A 19748-nucleotide genomic window follows, 5' to 3' on the forward strand; every position below is an offset into this window, starting at 1 on the left:
TTTGTTTTATTGGAGTTTTCGGTAACAAAAACGAACAGCAAAAAAAACAAGAATAAACAGCATTAAGTTATACCTACACCACTAACTGCATTGACGTGAATAGGAAAAAATAGTTTCCTTTCGTTTATGAAAGTACTAATCTTGAGGGAGCAGAATATCTTCACTGATAATGCTCGTTGTTACCTCCAAAACATCGACCAATATTTACAATTTCCCTCTGGCAACGTACTTACTTAGCTGGCCCATTACAGAACATTTGTTCCATAAGCTGACCTAAGACAAGATCTCCAATTCTCTCTATTTGTTGCTTCGCTGTTTGGAATACCACGCCTTGTCATCTCTGACAACTGATGTTATTTGTTGTGTTTACTGCAGCGCCGAGGTAGACGAAGTCTTTTACTACCTCAAAATTATAAGAGGCAACTTCAACAGTTGGTCCGCGCTCTATGGACGCATTGCGCGTCGACACCATCAACTTGGTCTTCTCGCCGTTTACCGCGAGACCCACTTTAGCAGATTCTCCTTCGACCTTCATGAAGGTATCAGCCAATTCTTTTACTGATCGACCCATGAAGTCTATATCATCAGCATAAAAAGGTAACATGTCTCTATTGGTGTAGATTAGGCCATTTCTTTTAACGTTTGCCTCTCGTATAACCTTTTTCAGCAGCATGTTGTTATTCGACATCACAGGAAAGGCTGTCTTCTTACCTGAAACCTCTTTTGGTACAAAACTCTTCGGAGAGGTTCTTTCCTATTTTAACTGAAGATCGAGTGTCAGTCAAAGTCATTTTACAAAGCCGAATGAGCTTCGCTGGGATACCAAATTCAGACATGAACGTAGAGAAATGTCGAAGGCTGCTTTATAATCGACAAAAAGGTGGTAGGTGTCGATTTGCATTTCTTGGGTCTTCTCCAGGATTTGCCGCAGGGTAAATATCTGGTCAATGGTGGACTTGCCAGGTCTAAAGCCGCATTGGTATGGTCCAATAATCTCGTTGACCATTGGCTTTAGTCGTTCGCACAATATCCCTGACACGATCTTGTAGGCAATAGGGAGTAGACTTATGCCCCTATAGTTAGAGCATACAGTCTTATCTCCCTTCTTGTGGACGGGGCACAGGATACTCAGGTTCCAATCGTCGGGTACTCGTTCTTCCTGCCAAATGGTGCTAACTAGCTGACGCATACACCTTTATCAGCGAATTGCCTCCGGTTTTGAACAGCTCGGCTGGTAGGGCATCGGCTCCTGCTGCCTTGCTATTCTTCAGCCGGTTTATTTCTGTCTTTACCTCATCTTGGCCGGGTGGTATACATTCAATACCATCTTCTGGGATTGGATCTGTGGTATCTGCGTCGACTTCGCTACTATTGGATACCAAGAGTTTGGGAAAATGTTACCAAATTACCTTTCTGGTCTCTGCAGGAGGATGTGCTAGCGCCAGTGCCAAAGCCATCAGTTTGATGTTTCACTCTTTGGTAGAATTTTCGGACTTCATTCTGGCTCCTGTGCATATCGATTTTTTCACACTCCCGCCTTTCCATCTCTCTCTTTTTCCTGCGGAAAATACATTTCTCCTCTCTCCTTTTCTCCCGATACCTCTCTTGTGCGCTACGCGTTGCTAATGAGTGTAAAGCAGCCCTATTTGCCGTATTTTTTTCTCGGTAGCAGCAAGACACTCCTGGTCGTGGAGGTCTCTGGTACCCAAGTACTGATTTTGCGGCAGTTTGCATGGTGTGGACAATATTTTGCCATAGTGCTGATATGTTATCGGGACGAGAAGTTCTTTGATTAAGCAATTGGGTCAGTTGAGTGGAATATGCTGTGGCTGTTTGTTGTGATTGCAGCTTACCGATGTCCAACTTTCGTGTTGTGTCTGTTCGTACTTTATTTGCAACCTATACCGATAAATTTCAGATGGAAAGTTTTATACCGTCAACGAATACTAAATACCAAATTTCAGTCATTTCGGTGGAATATTGAAGCCAAAATCTTCAAAATACCGAAAATCGGGAGGTTCCCTTCTATGGGGGCTATATGAAGGCGTGGACCTATACCGACAATTACCAAATTTCAGTCATTTCAGTGGAATATCGTGGCCACAACCTTCAAAATACCGAAAACCGGGAGGTACCGTTCTATGAAGGCTATATGAAGACGTGGATCTATACCGACAAATTTCATTTGAAAACTTTTATACTCTCAATGAGTACCAAATACCAAATTTCATCCAGTTTGGTGTGACAATGAGGCTAAAACCTTCAAACGTACATAGTTATATCGACTTGGACTTTTATGCTGATCAAGAATATATGGGGATTTCTGAGTGAAATCGGACACTTTTTCAAAATGAGGTTTTGGATTTCCTTTATTTTTTGCTGTGGTGATGCTGCTTATTAGCAGCAGTATATTTTCAGATTGTTTTTGCCTAACGGTTCCAGAGATAGCGCATCTTGAAAAAGTCGAACTATATGCAAAGAAATACTCATAACTTCTATAATATTGGTCCAAATAGAAAAAAATGGTTTTTGTATTTTTTATTTTTTTATCAGAAAAATTTTTTACACAGTCGGTTTGTATGCGATTTAATAATTAACCAATTTTTAACAATGATTATACTCCTCGAGTTTCTTGCAATTTTTTGTATTAAACTACGATCAATTACAAAAATTGTAAGTCCTACTTGGCAGTGGATTCGAATGATTAATATTTTTCTTAATTTTTAAAAATGTATCAATACAAATTTTCTTTTATACCAGTGTGAAACATTTCGATTTGTTACAAACGGAATGGCAAATTTAATTAAACCCTCCATATTATGGTGGAGGGTATAACTACATCCATGTAATTGGAACCTTAAGGAATACAAGCCGAAACAGGACAAAGCCTTCAACCTTCACCTCAGCTCTCGTTTTGATGTTTGCAAGAGAAATAACTAAAGACCTGGGCCGAAATATGTTTATATTTTAAGGGCCGAAAAAATCCCACTACCCTAATTTGGAAAAACTCTTAATTTTGGTTGCTGGCTGTAGAGTTTTTGGGAACATTCGGGAAAAGTACGAACGTTCGAAAAATAAAACCAGTAAATAAGAGATCAATGTCGGGCGGGACCGACTATTTAATGCCCTACACCACAGTAAATATGTAAAATATATTATGGGAGCAATATCCAAATCTAATTTGATTTCAATAGAATTTGGGCAACTTATTTCTTGACCGAATTCCGTCACAAGTTCCAGATTTCATCGATATATTTTACAGAAAGAGCGTGTTTGGTGCATCAAATACCTCCAATCGACCGAAAATATATATGGGAGCTATATACAAATCAAAAACGATTTCAGTATAATTTTTTAAATATATTTCCAGCCCAAATTCCGAAACATATTCTAAATTTCATTGAAATTTGACATACATAGCGTGTAGACAAAAAATCCCTGATTGGAATAATTAATACGACCAACACATGGTCGTATGTCAACCTGTCCTGAGTGTACTTAGGCTAAAAACTGTTAAACTTTCCAAAAATAATGCCAAATGACGCCTGGCGGTTCTGCGTATTGCCTAGGCCAGAAGGTGTTTTAGTGACCCTCGTGCTACTGAAATGTTCTCAAATGATTGAAAGGAAAAATAACTTTAAAAAAGATGAGTCTCCAATGAATCCAATCATGAAGAAGACTTCTTAAAGATGTCCATACTGAGTTTTCTCACATAATACCAAGAGTTCTTCTTAATTGAAGCCCATAAGGATTCCTCATGCAGGATGAAGTAGTCTTCACACACAATGCCATAAGTTTTTCACATAAAACATCAAGAAGACTTTTCATAGAAGACCCTGAGGCCTTCTCACAAAACACAATGGTGTTATCTCATAGAAGCTCAAAAGGCCTACGTATAGAAGACCATAAAGTCTTATTATTAAAAGCTTTGATGTCTCCTTATAGAAGACCATACAAGCTTATTGCAGAAGATCATGAGCCCTTCTCACGGAAGAACATGAGCCGTTCTTATGGAAGACCATGAGATCTTCAGTATAAAATACTTGGGGGATTCTTACACAAGTCCTGGATCTTTCTACAGAAGACCTGCGGTCTTATTATAGAAGAGAAATATTTTAAGAGAAAACCATCATATCTCATAGAAAACTTCTTAAATTAAATACTTTAGTTCTTCCTTTGAACTACAATCAAGATATTGCAGCCATAGTTAAATAAATTCACAAAAAAGCATTGCTTTTAACAAGTTATGTGATGAGCACATAAAACTAATTATGGATCATAATTTGTTTACACAAACCACCACTGCACTGCTGACATTTCACCAATGCCCCTGGAATGTTATTGAGTTTACTATTTTCTGACCCTTGAAAGCAGTACCCGATATGCACAACTCTCGCCCTAAAAAATAAGTTTGGATCGGCCCTCGTTTTTTCATGCCAATTCCAGAACAGAAGCTGAATTTAAAGACAGTTCTCGGTTGGTTTTCATTTTTTTTACTTTGACCCGAAAGTTCCCAAAAACCCTACAGCTAATAAGCAAAAGTGAGTTGTTTTGTATAAACTATGAGATTGGGATTTTATTCGCGAATCCTGTATTTGATTAGGCTATAGAGCAGTGATGGCCACCAACAACAACTTTCCTATGCCCGCGGGCATACGACACACACGTACACTGTAAACACATTCGTTCGGTTAACGCATTGTTTACGTTTCCACTCACACTAGCGCAAGTTATAATCTGCAAATGTGTGTTTTTGGCCATCACTGCTTTGGAGTATTTAGGTTCACTTCCTCATTTAGCTGCAGTTTAAAGCTTCCTTTTGGATCGTTTGAGAAATATACTGCCATACATAAGGGGCCGACTGATACCTTTTTACTCGTTGAAGAATATATTTTTATATCCTCCAGCATAATATGGAGGGTATAATTAAATTTGTCATTCTGTTTGTAACACATCGAAATATTTGTCGCAGATCCTATAAACTATGTATATATTCTTGATCAGGGTAAAATTCTTAGTCAATATAACCGTCCGTCCGTCTGTTGAAATCAAGATACAGCTCGCCATTTCTACGATAGAGCTTTGTAATTTGGTACAGAAGTTTCTATTACTCCTAGGATGTTTGGTATTGCAAATAAGCTATATCGGTCAACGTTTTGATATAGCCCCCACCCGATTTTCGGTATTTTGAAGATTTTAGCCTCATTATCACATCGAAATGGCTGAAATTCGGTACTTAGTCTTCGTTGCGGGTATAAAACATTCTCTCAGAAATGTGTCGGTATAGGTCTACGCCTTCAAATAGACCGCAAGAACGGTACCTCCTGATTTTCGGTATTTTGAAGCTTGTGGCCACAATATTTCACTGAAATGGCTGAAATTTGGTGGCTGGTCTTCATTTGGGTTATTTATTAAACTTCTGTATGAAATTTGTCGGTTAGGTCCACCATAGAACGGTACCTCCAGATTTTCGTAGTTCTGAAGGTTGTGACGTCAATATCCCACCGAAAGACAGACATTTGTTATTTAATTTTCCATGGGGTTATAAAATATTCCAGAGGAGAATTATCAGTATAAGTACATAGAAGTGTACATCTTGATTTTCGGTATTTGGAACGTTTTACCGAAATATCTTAAATTTGGTATTTAGTCTTCTTTGAGTCTAAAAAATTTCCTCCGGAAATGTGTAGGTATGGATCGACGTTTGATATACACCCCATGGAACGGTACCTCCCGAACTGCGGTATTTTGAAGTTTAGCCACATTGTTTAACCGAACTTGCTGAAATTTGGTATCTTGTCTTCTTCCTAAACCAAAGGAAACTAACTGTTCCATTTTACTTCAATACAACTCGTGGAGAATGGTATAACAACTTCGGCCGGTTCGAACTTAATGCTGTTTTTACTTGTTATACTCTACTCCACAATGTGGGAAGGGTGTTATAAGTTTATTTTGCTAAAAATTCATGTAACACCGCGAAATTTTCGCCCCCAATGTTATATACCATTTTTATACCCTACACCACCATTGTGCATTAGTTTGTAACATGAACAGGGAAACGAGATAGACCCATAGTTCCTTTTAGAGATATACATAGAATCACTTTCTGAGTCGATTTACGCATGTCAAAATGAAATTTGGACTATGTGGCGGAATTTGGTCTACAAATAAATGTGAAAAATTATATCGAAATCTGTTCTGATTTGGATTTAGCTCACATATATATTTTACATATTCACAGTGGTGTAGGGTATTATATAGCCGGCCCCGACCGACTTTAATCCTTTTCTTACTGGTTTTCATATCTCGACGAGGTAAAGCGATATAGCGATGTGTGTCCGTCCGTCCGTGGGTCCGTCTGTCCACTATAAATTGTAATCAAACTTCAGGTCGCAATTATGGACCGATCGTCACGAAATTTGGTATGGAGTTTGGTCGGTTTCACATCAGAATAGATCGCTGTTGTTATTGGGATGATCGTGAAATATTTAGGGTGTGAAATGGACCAAAAACCAATTTTTTATCCGAATTTGTATCTGCTCTGTAGGTCGCAATCATAGTCCGATCAACGAAATTTTAAATAAGGTGTTAACTTATGACGGAGGCAAAGCTTGCAATTTTACATGATGATCATATATTTTTTAGCGGGTGAAATTATGTTGATGTACGTGCTCCGATAACAGAAATTCTACAGTTTTAATTGTGTGTATAGTAACCATAACCACGCTAGAGTTCGCAGTTATATTTTTTTAATACTGACAAATTTTTACACGAGGTAAGAATTTTAGTCAAGGAAAATGCCAACAATTTTGGATAATGATCGGTAGGTAGTTCTTAGCGGGTGAACTTTTGTGGTTAAAATATCCAAATTCAATATTTTATTTGTAGGAGACATATTTCGGCAATCTACGAAAATAAACTTGAAACCCAACATGAATATAGCGGTTAGATAATGAACTAATGCCTAACATATAAGTGGTTTTTTATAGTTGGGATTACAGGTTTTTAAATTGGTACAAATTACAATGCTGTACGGGTTCTTTTTGTGATACCTTTGGTAAAAAGGAATGTAATAGTACCTCGAAATATTGGTATTTTTCATTAATCGATTCGAGACAAAAATTACCGAAAACTATTTCTAAAATTCTTTTAATATTTGTTTATACCCTCAACATTAAGGTCAACGAGAAATAATGATTTTATGGCCCCAAGTATGTTTGGACGAAATCCATTTCAGACAATTTGGAGTCGATTTACCCATATCCGTCCGTCTGTCTGGCTGGCTGGTGCGCACGATAACTCTCAAAGGATCAACCTATTTGGTTCAAATTTTAGATCTCGTGAATTTTGTCCAAACGTAATTTATGTTCAAAGATGGACCATATCGGCCTACCCCCATAAAAGTTTAATTTTTTTCACCAAGATTCTTCGTACGATAGTTCCAGAAAGGAGTAACCTAATTCTTCCAAACTAGGGATGTGGAAATAGTACTTCCATGCATATATCAGGTTCAAATATATACTATATCGGCCCACTCTTTTGGGAAAAGTATTTTGAATTTGTTTGAAACATGTTCGCCTTGCGGCCAATTTTACGACGGTGCAATTTTTTTTTTTGGGACAAGACCATACTTCCTTAGACGAGGCCAACTAAACAGTTTAGTGCCTAAGATAACCCTAGAAGAGAGAAACCGGTTTGGCCTTAATTTTGTACATCGTATTATTTCTAAGAGACTTGGATTACGTCCGAGTATGGACTATATCGGAACACTCCTTCGGGTGCATCCCACACAAATTTTGGAAAGAGTGGCGTTTAAGGACTCATCTCGGATCGTTTCATGTTTTTGCATTTTGTCTGTCATGTCATTTTGTTACGACGGTACAATTTTTGGGGGGTCGAAGTTCATCTTTCTAAGGGAATTGGCCCAAAATTAAAAAAAAAACCATAGGGACGTTATAAGTATTGAGTTTACTTATTTTCTTTGTGTCCGAGGGTATATCTCCGTCGGCACATCTGACCGATACTAACTTGTTTTAATAATATGTAAAAGACCCAATTTTCCATTATAAAATACGAAAAATAATACCATACGTTTCCATTAATGACGGCGTATATATATATATATATATATATATATATATATATATATATATATATATATATATATATATCTATATCTCAGGTATGTTACCATGTATATCAACTTATGTATGTATGACCGGACGGCTAAAATATGTTGCAATCATATAAAAGAAATTCCTTGGAAAATAGTGTCCATGTGTAGTGGAGTAGGGTATCACATGGTCGGCCCTGTCCGACTATAACCCTTTCTTACTTGTTAAGGATTACAAATATCCGACTTACTGCATTTGAGTAGTGATAAAAAACCCCAAATAATCCTAGCACCAAGAGTCCAGTTAGAAATTGATTAGACTTCATTGTTGCAAGTTGTGGTATACAATCATGATTTTGTCGTTCGCCATTTGGACTTAAATATCAAAATTATAGGTTTGGTCTTTGCTATGGTTGGACGATTGTATTGACAAATAGTGACAGTTTAATAAATGTTCAAAATTCTCAAAAAGTTTGAACATTATATTAATTATAAACACTTCATTGTAATTGGTCACAAAAAAAAATTCTTTCAATTTATATAATTAAAATATGGGCGGGGAGTGTGTTTTTGTTGGCATTTGTTAGCTCTGATGTGTGAGTTTTTAAATATAAAATGTCACGTTTTCACATAAATAAATATTGGTGTACCACCAGTGTCAAAGTTGTCAGTTAAAAAATTTGTTTCTCCACAACAATCTGACAAGTGATCTGAAAAAAAAAACCTAAATGTCTGCAGCAACAATTCAGATTAAAACATTGTTGGCAATAATTACCATTATTGTTGCCATTAGTTGTTGGAAAATTAAAGCGGTTTCGGCTGAAATTGTAGGTCATTAATATTGCCCTAATTTAATCATTAATTAATTAAATTAAATATTTCCTTTCTACCTTAGGGCGACAATCAAGATCCTGAAGCCATGGTTAAGGAAATTCGCAAAAAATGCATTGCTTCTAATAACCTACCTGATGAGCAAATGAAACTTATTATGGACCATGACTTGTTTACACCAACCACCACAGCCGCCAATACACCAAAGTCACTGCAATGCTATTGCCTTTGTTATCTCAATGAAGCCCAAATATTTCAGAACAATAAGCCCAATGAGAAATTTTTACGTGACACTCTACCCCTCATGATAAACGACAAGAAGAAATCCCAAGCAATTTTAGATAAATGCATGAAACTTGAAGGTGCCGATAATTGTGAAATTGGTTTCAATTTTGAGCTTTGTTTGATTAAAGAAAGTGGATTGTATATGTATTAGGCAGGCATAAGCGTAAGTGTATGTGGAAAATAGAAATATAAACTATTAAAAAATGAGTAAAATAATAAAGGAGGGCCAAGTATAATTATTTGTAGTAATTGTTTAACGATCTTTTATGGGAAAACCTAAAGATTCTGAAACAAAGTTTGCTCTCTCTTTCTTTTGACTTTTTTTGAAAGACAGGGTGCTTCTACAGACTCTTTCTGAAAGAAAGGGTGCTTCTATAGACCCTTTCTGAAACAAAGGGTGCTCCTATAGACCTTTTCTGAAACAAAGGGTGCTTCCATAGACCCTTTCTGAAACAAAGGGTGCTCCTATAGACCTTTTCTAAAACAAAGGGTGCTTCTATAGACCCTTTCTAAAACAAAGGTTGCTTTTATATACCTTTTCTTAAACAAAGGTTGCTTTTATATACCTTTTCTTAAACAAATGGTGCTTCTATAGACCCTTTTTGAAACAAAGCGTGCTCCTATAGACCTTTTCTGAAACAAAGGTTGCTTCTATAGACCCTTTCTAAAACAAAGGTTGCTTTTATATACCTTTTCTTAAACAAAGGTTGCTTTTATATACCTTTTCTTAAACAAATGGTGCTTCTATAGACCCTTTATGAAACAATTGGTGCTTCTGTAGACCCGTTCTTAAACAAAGGATTCTTCTTTATACCTTTTCTGAAACAAAGGATTCTTCTTTATACCTTTTCTGAAACAAAGGGTGCTTCTATAGACCCTTTCTTAAACAAAGGGTGCGTCTATATACCCTTTCTTAAAGAAAGGGTGCTTCTATAGACCCTTTCTTAAAGAAAGGGTGTTTCTATAGACCCTTTCTAAAAGAAAGGGTGCTTCTATAGACCCTTTCTAAAAGAAAGGGTGCTTCTATAGACCCTTTCTAAAAGAAAGGGTGCTTCTGTAGACCCTTTCTAAAAGAAAGGGTGCTTCTATAGACCCTTTCTAAAAGAAAGGGTGCTTCTATAGACCCTTTCTGAAACAAAGGGTGCTTCTATAGACCCTTTCTGAAACAAAGGGTGCTTCTATAGACCCTTTCTGAAACAAAGGGTGCTTCTATACACCTTTCTTAAACAAAGGGTGCTCTATAGACCCTTTCTTAAACAAAGGGTGCTCAATAGACCCTTTCTTAAACAAAGGGTGCTCTATAGACCCTTTCTTAAACAAAGGGTGCTCTATTGACCCTTTCTTAAACAAAGGGTGCTCTATAGACCCTTTCTTAAACAAAGGGTGCTCTATAGACCCTTTCTTAAACAAAGGGTGCTCTATAGACCCTTTCTTAAACAAAGGGTGATCTATAGACCCTTTCTTATACAAAGGGTGCTCTATAGACCCTTTCTTAAACAAAGGGTGATCTATAGACCCTTTCTTAAACAAAGGGTGATCTATAGACCCTTCCTGAAGGAAAGGGTGCTTCTATAGACCCCTTCTGAAACAAAGGGTGCTTCTATAGACCCCTTCTGAAACAAAGGGTGTTTCTATAGAACTTTTCTGAAACAAGGGGTGCTTCTATAGACCATTTCTTAAACAATGGGTGCTTCTATAGACCTTTCTGAAACAAAGGGTTGCTTCTATAGACCCGTTCTTAAACAAGGGTACTTCTATAGACCCTTTCTGAAACAAAGGGTGCTTCCATAGAACCTTTCTGAAACAAAGGGTGTTTCTATAGACCTTTTCTGAAACAAATGGTGCTTCTATAGACCTTTTCTGAAACAAATGGTGCTTCTATAGACCATTTCTTTAACAATGGGTGCTTCTATAGACCATTTCTCTAACAATGGGTGCTTCTGTCGACCCTTTCTGAAAGAAATTTTGCTTTTATAGACCCTTTCTGAAAGAAAGGTGTTCTATAGACCTTTTCTGTAAAAGAGGGTGGATGTAAACCCATAAAAATATTTTTGTAAGAATCGTTATAAAAAGCATAACTCCAAAATTCAAACCAAGATTTTTGCTCAATTGTTTATAGTACTCCTAATTCTGGGAGCTTTAGATATATTTTAACCGAATTCAACAAAATTGAATTGAGGTATTTATTTAATTACTGCCTAATTATATGTGGGACACCCACTTCAAACTTGACGGATTTATATGTCAATAGTCCTACCCGATATTTATTAGGCAAGCATTTTTTTAGACCACACATTCTAAATTGCATCAAAATTAGATATATGGTAATATCCAAAAAAGTTTTACAATCGTTGAAGTTGAGGTTCAACATTTAATAAGTCGCGAACTGTTAATATATTTTATAAAATATGGATACATTTATATTAATTGAAGTGTTTTAGCCAATATCTCATCATATGGACCATAACAAATAATTTTCGTGGAAGCTGCGTTGGTGTAAACAAGTAAAAAAGCATTAAGTTCGGCCGGGCCGAACTTTTCATACCCTCCACCATAAAATATTCTGAACTAAAATGGAATAATTGCTTTTCATTCCTGTCCCCAACTTTAAGTGGGTACGTTAAAATATCAGATAATGTTTATGTACATTTATGCTTCATTCGGGAGGCCCTTTTTATGGTGCCTATATCTAACTATGTATGTTGACAATTTTTGGTGGGCTAGAAATTGGGAGGTACTGTTATATAGGGGTTATAATAAAACGTGGGCCTATGTTGATAGTTTTTGATGGGAGCCTTTAATGTCAAATAACTCCTAATTCGGTTAAAAAATTTAGCTAGAATCTTCAAAATATCGAAAATCGGTACATAACGTGGGAACTTCAAATGTCATTAACAGCTAGTTCGGAGGTATCTGGGCTATACGAAAATATGAACTTAAATGAACCGTTATATGGGGGCTATACCAAAACTTGGACCTATGTCCACATGTTTTGTCATATAAGTTTATTGACATTTAAGAACTTTAAATGTCAAATTATAGCTAAATCGCTCTGAAAATGTAGCTAAAACTGTTAAAATACCGTAAATCGGGGGGTACCGTTATATGGGGGCTATACCGAAACGTGGACCTATGTCCACAACTTTTGTTATATAAGTTTATTGACATTCAGGAACCCTAAATGTCAAATTATAGCTACATCGGTCTGAAAATGTAGCTAAAAACGTCAAAATACCGCAAATCGGAGGGTGCCGTTATATGGGGGCTATACCAAAACGTGGACCTATGTCCACAACTTTTGTTATATAAGTTTATTGACACTTAAGAACCCTAAATGTCAAATTATAGCTATATCGGTCTGAAAATGTAGCTAAAAACATCAAAACACCGTAAATCGGGGGGCACCGTTATATGGGGGCTATACCAAAACGGGGACCTATGTCCACAACTTTTGTTATATAAGTTTATTGACACTTAAGAACACTAAATTTTAAATTATAGCTACATCGGTGTGAAAATGTAGCTAAAAACGTCAAAATACCGCAAATCGGAGGGTACCGTTATATGGGGGCTATACCAAAACGTGGACCTATGTCCACAACTTTTGTTATATAAGTTTATTGACACTTAAGAACCCTAAATGTCAAATTATAGCTATATCGGTCTGAAAATGTAGCTAAAAACATCAAAACACCGTAAATCGTGGGCACCGTTATATGGGGGCTATACCAAAACGGGGACCTATGTCCACAACTTTTGTTATATAAGTTTATTGATACATAAGAACCCTAAATGTCAAGTTATAGCTAAATCGGTCTGAAAATGTAGCTAAAAACGTCAAAATACCGCAAATCGGGGGGGGGGGGGGGGGTACCGTTATATGGGGGCTATACCAAAACGTGGACCTATGTCCACAAGTTTTGTTATATATGTTTATTGACACTTAAGAACCCTAAACGTTAAATTATAGCTACATCGGTCTGAAAATGTAGCTAAAAACGTCAAAATACCGTAAATTGGGGGGTACCGTTATATGGGGGCTATACCAAAACGTGGACCTATGTCCACAACTTTTGTTATATAAGTTTATTGATACATAAGAACCCTAAATGTCAAGTTATAGCTAAATCGGTCTGAAAATGTAGCTAAAAACGTCAAAATACCGCAAATCGGGGGGTACCGTTAAATGGGGACTATACCAAAACGTGGACCTATGTCCACAAGTTTTGTTATATATGTTTATTGACACTTAAGAATCCTAAGTGTCAAATTATAGCCAAATCGGTCTGAAAATGTAGCTGAAAACGTCAAAATACCGTAAATCGGGGGGTACCGTTATATGGGGGCTATACCAAAACGTGGACCGATATATCCCATCTTCGAACTTGATCTTCCGACGGCTAAAAAAATGGTATTCCCCAATTTTCAGCGTTGCGAACGGACGGACGGACGGATATGCATAAATCGACTCAGAAAGTGATTCTATGTATATCCCTAGAAGGAACTATGGGTCTATCTCGCTTCCTTTTGTATGTTACATACAAATGCACTAACACATAATACCCCTTACCACATAGTGGTGTAGGGTATAAAAATGGGAAAAATGTGTTGAAGTAAACAAGTTTGTGTTTTAGGTATCGTTCGGCTACAGGCTTTTTTTAAATAAAACTAGTTGTTTATTTCAATTTTGTTTTTATTATCCAATATTTCGATTGGAATCTCCAATCATCTTCAGGGAACTACAAATAATAATTATGTTAATGGATGTAATTACAAAATTATTGGCTGTTAAATTACTTGAAAGAGAGTTTGGTTTAATTGCTTCCAAGAGCTTTCTTCAACTGAAGTTTGTCTCGTCTGTATTTGTTTACCGTGTGTCTATACATTTGAGCACAATTGTCTGTGTCTGCTTTGTAGTTCATTCTAATATCATTTGGAGTGTTTATGATGTGCAACATCTCTAGAGTGTAACGTTTGTTATAATTTGTCTCTTGAGCTAATATTTTAATATTGTTAAAATCAGGTGTGTGATTTGTTACGGCACAGTGGGCTGCTAATGCAGTTTTTTGTTCCAGGGGTTTGTTAGTGGATTTTTGGTCTGATCTGTGTCCCGATACTCGGGTCTTAAGCTTACTTTTGGTGGTGCCAACATATACTTTCTGGCATACGTTGGACTTGTCCCCTTTACAGTTAATTTGGTATACTATATTGGATTTATCCTCGTTCTTAATTTTATCTTTTAATTTACTGAAAACATTATGGAGGGTGTTATGGGATTTAAATGCCAGTTCATATCTGGAATCGTCATATATATTGGATGCTTTTATTCTTTCCGAGAAACCCCTTGTGTATGTCATTGTTTTGTAGATTTTTGGCTCCTTCTCTGTGGCTTGCGTTCTGTCTCTTTGTATTGCACGTGAAATCAAGTTGTCAATGGTTTTTGTGGGAAAATTGTTTTTCCTAAGAATATTTTTAATTATTTTGATAAACAAGTTTTTTAGTGTTCTTTCTTGATTTCTGCCCAAACCACGCAAAATTCAAACCTGTGCTCAAAGAAAGAACTAAAGAATACCCCTTGGGAAACATGGTTCTAGTGCATGACTTTTCGATATATACACTACATCCCACTAAAATCGATGCTGACATTTTGAAGTTTTGATTTCAGTGTTTTTCGAATTTTTCTTATAATTAGATGGTGCAACTGAATAATATTTTCACACTAGTTACAGGCTTGTAGAACTCGCGATTACACGTCGTTCGATGTATATCTCAGGAGTGTGCTCCGTACAGCTTCCTAGTAATAGGAGCCCAAAGGCTAAAATTTGGTGCGTACATTTTCTGAAAAAAACAATTCTTTGGCTTTAAAATTTACAACTGTCGTACAGGTACCCCTGAAGAAGTTTTAGCAAAATACTTAAGGTTTTGTATGGAAATTTAGCGAAATAGTAGAATAACTCCTAAAAATGTTTCTTCAATTTTTCGTATTAAACCAAAAAATATATTTTTGAAATAATATGTCCACAATAAGTTGTTGTCTTTTGTTGTTGCTGTAATATTCATCTTACGAACCCAATCTTTATAATTTTGGTCTCACATATTTCTATGCGTTCTCTAGATGCTGTAGAAATTTTAAATTTATTTTTTTGAGATTTATATGAACTCTGCGTTAGAATAAATTAAATTTACTCCAAGATTTTTTCATTATTTGTTGATTTTCCGCGAAAATAAAAACAAATTTAGAAATATTTTAACATCAGCGGATAGATATAACATTCTGTAAACGATTTATACATATATTTTCTTATTAAAACCCAAAGGGAATTTTTAAATATTTTTTCTTTATAGGGGAATAAAACCCCCTATAACCAATTTTGTGAACGCTACCATATTTGAAACCACAATTTTTTTCTTAACCTAAGTCCCAAAAATCGCGGATGTGCTCGCAAAAAAATTTTAATTTTTTTGTCAATGGTATTGAAAAGGAAATTTGAAATTTACCATATGTATGGTAACATGGGGCGCCTTCGCCACGTTTTGTTCAAAATGTTCTCATACCGACACCGTTAAAGTTTTTTCAAATATTATTTTTGGTACAAATATAAGCGTATGTTGACTATAAGTTTTTATATATAAGTTGTTATAATTTTGTTTTTAAAATATTATTTTTTGAGAATTTACAAAATATCTAAAAAGTGGCGAAGCCTCCCCACCCATGGGAAAGCTTCGCCATCGATATTGAACATTTTCAACGGACTCTAAAACTGTAATTTACCATACTTTTTCCTTAAATATCAACATTATGCGAAAAAGGAACATGTTTTCTATTGAATGATCAAAAATGATTCGAAAATTCACAAATAGTAACCGATTCTAGCGGTTAATTGAAATAGGTTCCTTGAATTTAGGTACAAAAATCATAATATAACCAAAACAAGACACGTTTATGATACTATTTGATTTTAACTTCACATTATAGTGTGGCATATCTATGGCATAAAGAATTGAAGTTAAACATGACAAATTTCTGACATTAACCCACCACACCCCTATCATGGCGTAGGCGCCCCACCCCCAACAAATCTCATAATATGAATATATTCACATTTGCTATTGTTTTTTTTCATGCAAATTATTGGGATTTCTATTCTTCAGTAGTTGTCTTCTAACGGTATAAAATATGTTTTTGATATCACAAAAGGTAAAGAAGATATCACAAAAAACATCTACCATAATTATTTTTCCCAATACCCCCTTTAACGAATTTTTTCTAGCACTTGTATTTTGCGAGAAAATCGGCGATGGCGTACCCGCCCCAGTGGCGAAGGCGCCCCATGTTACCATATATGACGTCAAATTTATTTCTAGACCAAATCCCGTCACACATATTTTGTCCAAATTTTGATCAAGTTGGAGGATGAAAAACATCGGTTCACTCCTTTCGGTACCTTGCCCCAAAAGTTCAATAATGAACTTAATGAATAACATTAAGTTGGTGGGCCCGATGGATGTCGAACGAATCAACCGATTTGGAATAGAATTTGTTCCTCTTAATATTTCTTGCAGACATAGATTATGTTTGGATATGGGTCATATCGGTCTACTCCTTCGGGTACCTCTCACAAAAAGTTTGAAATTTTTGTCAAAAGTGCAGTAGAAGACCAGATCTCGAATCGTTTGGAAGTTTTAGCAACAAATAGTCCTTGAGGTCCCATTTTACGACGGTATAATTTCTCAAAATCATCCCAATTTTTTGACGCCTTACTTTTTACACTGGTGGTGCGCAAATATTTGCTTATGGGAAAACATGACATTTTATAATAAAAAACCCCGCACACTTCGAATGTAACAAATGTAGACAAAAACACTCTCCCCCCCCCCCCCCCCCCCCCACACACTAATTATATAAATTTAAAGCATTTTTGGTGGCTAACTACAACAAAATATTTATAATTTATATAATTTTTACACTTTTTAAAGAATTATTAACATATATTAAACTGCCACAGTTTTGTGAACAGAACCGCCCAACCATAGCAAAGCCCAAACCCTATAATTTTGATATTTAATCCCAAATGGCGAACGGCAAAGTTATTATTATTTACCACAACTTGCAACAATGAAGTCTAATCATTTTCAAATTGGACTCTTCGTACTGGGATTATTTTTCAGCTTTCATAACTACTCACATGGAGTAAGTCTGTTATTTCATATCCTCAATAATCATCCATTCAGTTACGATCTCTTCTCTTTTCAGACCCTAACGGAGGATGAAGCTGACTCCGTCTTGGCACATTTTATAAAGTCTTGTGCCAACTACACAAGAGTTGATTTAACGGAAGCAAATCGCTTCCTTAATGGTGAAATAAAAAATTTGGATAATTTGTCATATGAGATGAAGTGTTTCTTATTGTGTTTCTATCGTAATGTTAATCTCATTGATTATATGGACATCAAAAAATCCGAAGATATTGCTCTGTTCATGGAAGGTCGTTATGAGGCGAATAAACATAAAGTTCGTCCAGCTCTTAACCAATGTTTGGAAATCGAGAATAAAGATAAATGTGAGGAAATCTATCAAGTCGAAGTGTGTATGGCGAAAAATGTTCAAGGATAATAATAAAACAAAAATATATAACTCTATAATAACAATATGCCTTCAGCTTATGATTCCAGTAAATAGTAACCGTTTATCGATTATTAAGAGAAAATATAAAAAAAGCTTGCCAACTCTGAATTTTGAAGGTGGTTAGCTTCTGATGCATAAAAGCTGTAAAATGTTCAAAGCGATCGAAATGTTCAAAGCGATCGTAAGCGCTGTTTTTGATCTTTGTAGGGAAGATACCTGAAGAATTGGACCGAAATATTTTAAGGGCCGAATAAACACTTCATTTTACTCGGTAGCTGTAGAGTTTTGGGGAACTTTCGGAGGAATGTATGAACGTCCGAAAAATAAAAAACTCATGGAAATACGAGCAGAGAACAGTAGTTCAACTCAGTTGCTGTGGACCATCACCTATGACTGCTAATAGACGGTTTTTTTTATAAAACCGTCTTGTCTTCATTATCTTCTATGAGAAGAACCTACCTATTACTACAAGAAGTTCTCATGGTCTTCCATGGGAAGACTTCTTGACCTTTATGAGAAGTCCACATGATTTTCTATAAAAAGTTCTTATTGTCTTCCATAAAAAGGCCGCTTGGTCATTTATGACCATGAGAAGACCTCTTGCTCTTCTATAAGAAGACCTCTTGATCTTCTATGAGAAGTTCTCATTGTCTACTATGAGAAGAGCTCTTTGTCTTCTATGAGAAATACTCTTGGTCTTCAATTGTCATTGTGCGAATCGGAAATTTTACTTGTTGGCCTGATGTGTTAATTTCTACATAATTATGTTCATTCATGGTCCTCGACACGATGACTTCATGGTCACCTATGCCTGCTTAAAGATAATTTTTTATAGGAAGACTTTGTCTTCATTATCTTCAATGAGAAGAATCTACATCTTCCTACAAGAAATCCTCATGGTTTTTCATGGGAGGACTTTTTGATCGTTTAAGAGAAGTCCACATAATTTTCTGTGAAAAGTTCTCATTGTCTTTCATAAAAAGGCCGTTAGGTCATTTATGAGAAGTCTTCTTGGTATTCCATGAGAAGACCTCTTACTCCTCTATAAGAAGACCCCTTGATCTTCTAGGAGAAGTCATAATGATCTTCTATGAGAAGATCTCATTGTCTACTATGAGAAGACCTCTTTGTGTGCAATTGTCAATGCGCGAATCGGAAATTTTACTTGTTGGCCTGATGTGTTAATTTCTACGTAGTTATGTCCATTCATGGTCTTTGACACAATGACTTCATGGTCACCTATGCCTGCTTATAGATGGTTTTTTATAACAAGACATTGTCTTCATTATCTTCTATGAGAAGAACCTACCTTTTACTACAATAAGTTTCTATGGTCTTCCATGAGAAGATCCTACCTCTTACTGCAAGAAGTCCTCATGGTCTTCCATGGGAAGACTTCTTGATCTTTTTTGAGAGGTCCACATGATTTTCTATGAAAAGTTCTCATTGTATTCCATAAGAAGATCGCTTGCTCATTTATGAGAAGTCTTCTTGGTATTCCATGAAAATACCTTTTGCTCTTCTATAAGAAGACCTCGTGATCTCCTATGGGAAGTCCTAATGATCTTCTATAAGAAATTCTCATTGTCTACTATGAGAAGACCTCTTTATCTTCTATGAGAAAAACTCTTGGTCTTCTATGGTAAGGCTTCATTGTATTCTATGAGAGAAGCCTAATGTCTTCTAGCCCTCATGGTCTTATATGAGAAGTCGTCATGGTCCTCTATGAGAAGACCTCTAGGTCTTCTATGAGAATATCTAAGGGACTTCCATAAGAAGGCATTATGGTCTTCTCTTAGAAGATTTCATGGTCTTCCCTGAAGGGCCTCATGATCTTCTATTAGAAGTCCTTCTATGAGAAGACCAATTGGTATTTTATGAGAAGATCTGTAT

At 36.0% G+C, this 19748-nt stretch overlaps 1 protein-coding gene across 1 annotated transcript; it reads left to right on the plus strand.

Moving 5' to 3' along the window:
• Positions 1-8811: 8811 nt before the first annotated feature.
• LOC141387667 (uncharacterized) lies at positions 8812-9447 on the plus strand. Its single transcript, XM_073957647.1, has 2 exons — positions 8812-8940; positions 9009-9447. The coding sequence occupies exons 1-2, from the start codon at positions 8842-8844 to the stop codon at positions 9378-9380; spliced, it is 471 nt and encodes a 156-aa protein (XP_073813748.1). The 5' UTR covers positions 8812-8841; the 3' UTR covers positions 9381-9447.
• Positions 9448-19748: the final 10301 nt, after the last annotated feature.

This window comes from Musca autumnalis, unplaced genomic scaffold (assembly GCF_047663935.1).
Source record: "Musca autumnalis isolate F117 unplaced genomic scaffold, ASM4766393v1 scaffold_5, whole genome shotgun sequence".
Classification (NCBI taxonomy): Eukaryota; Metazoa; Arthropoda; class Insecta; order Diptera; family Muscidae; genus Musca; species Musca autumnalis.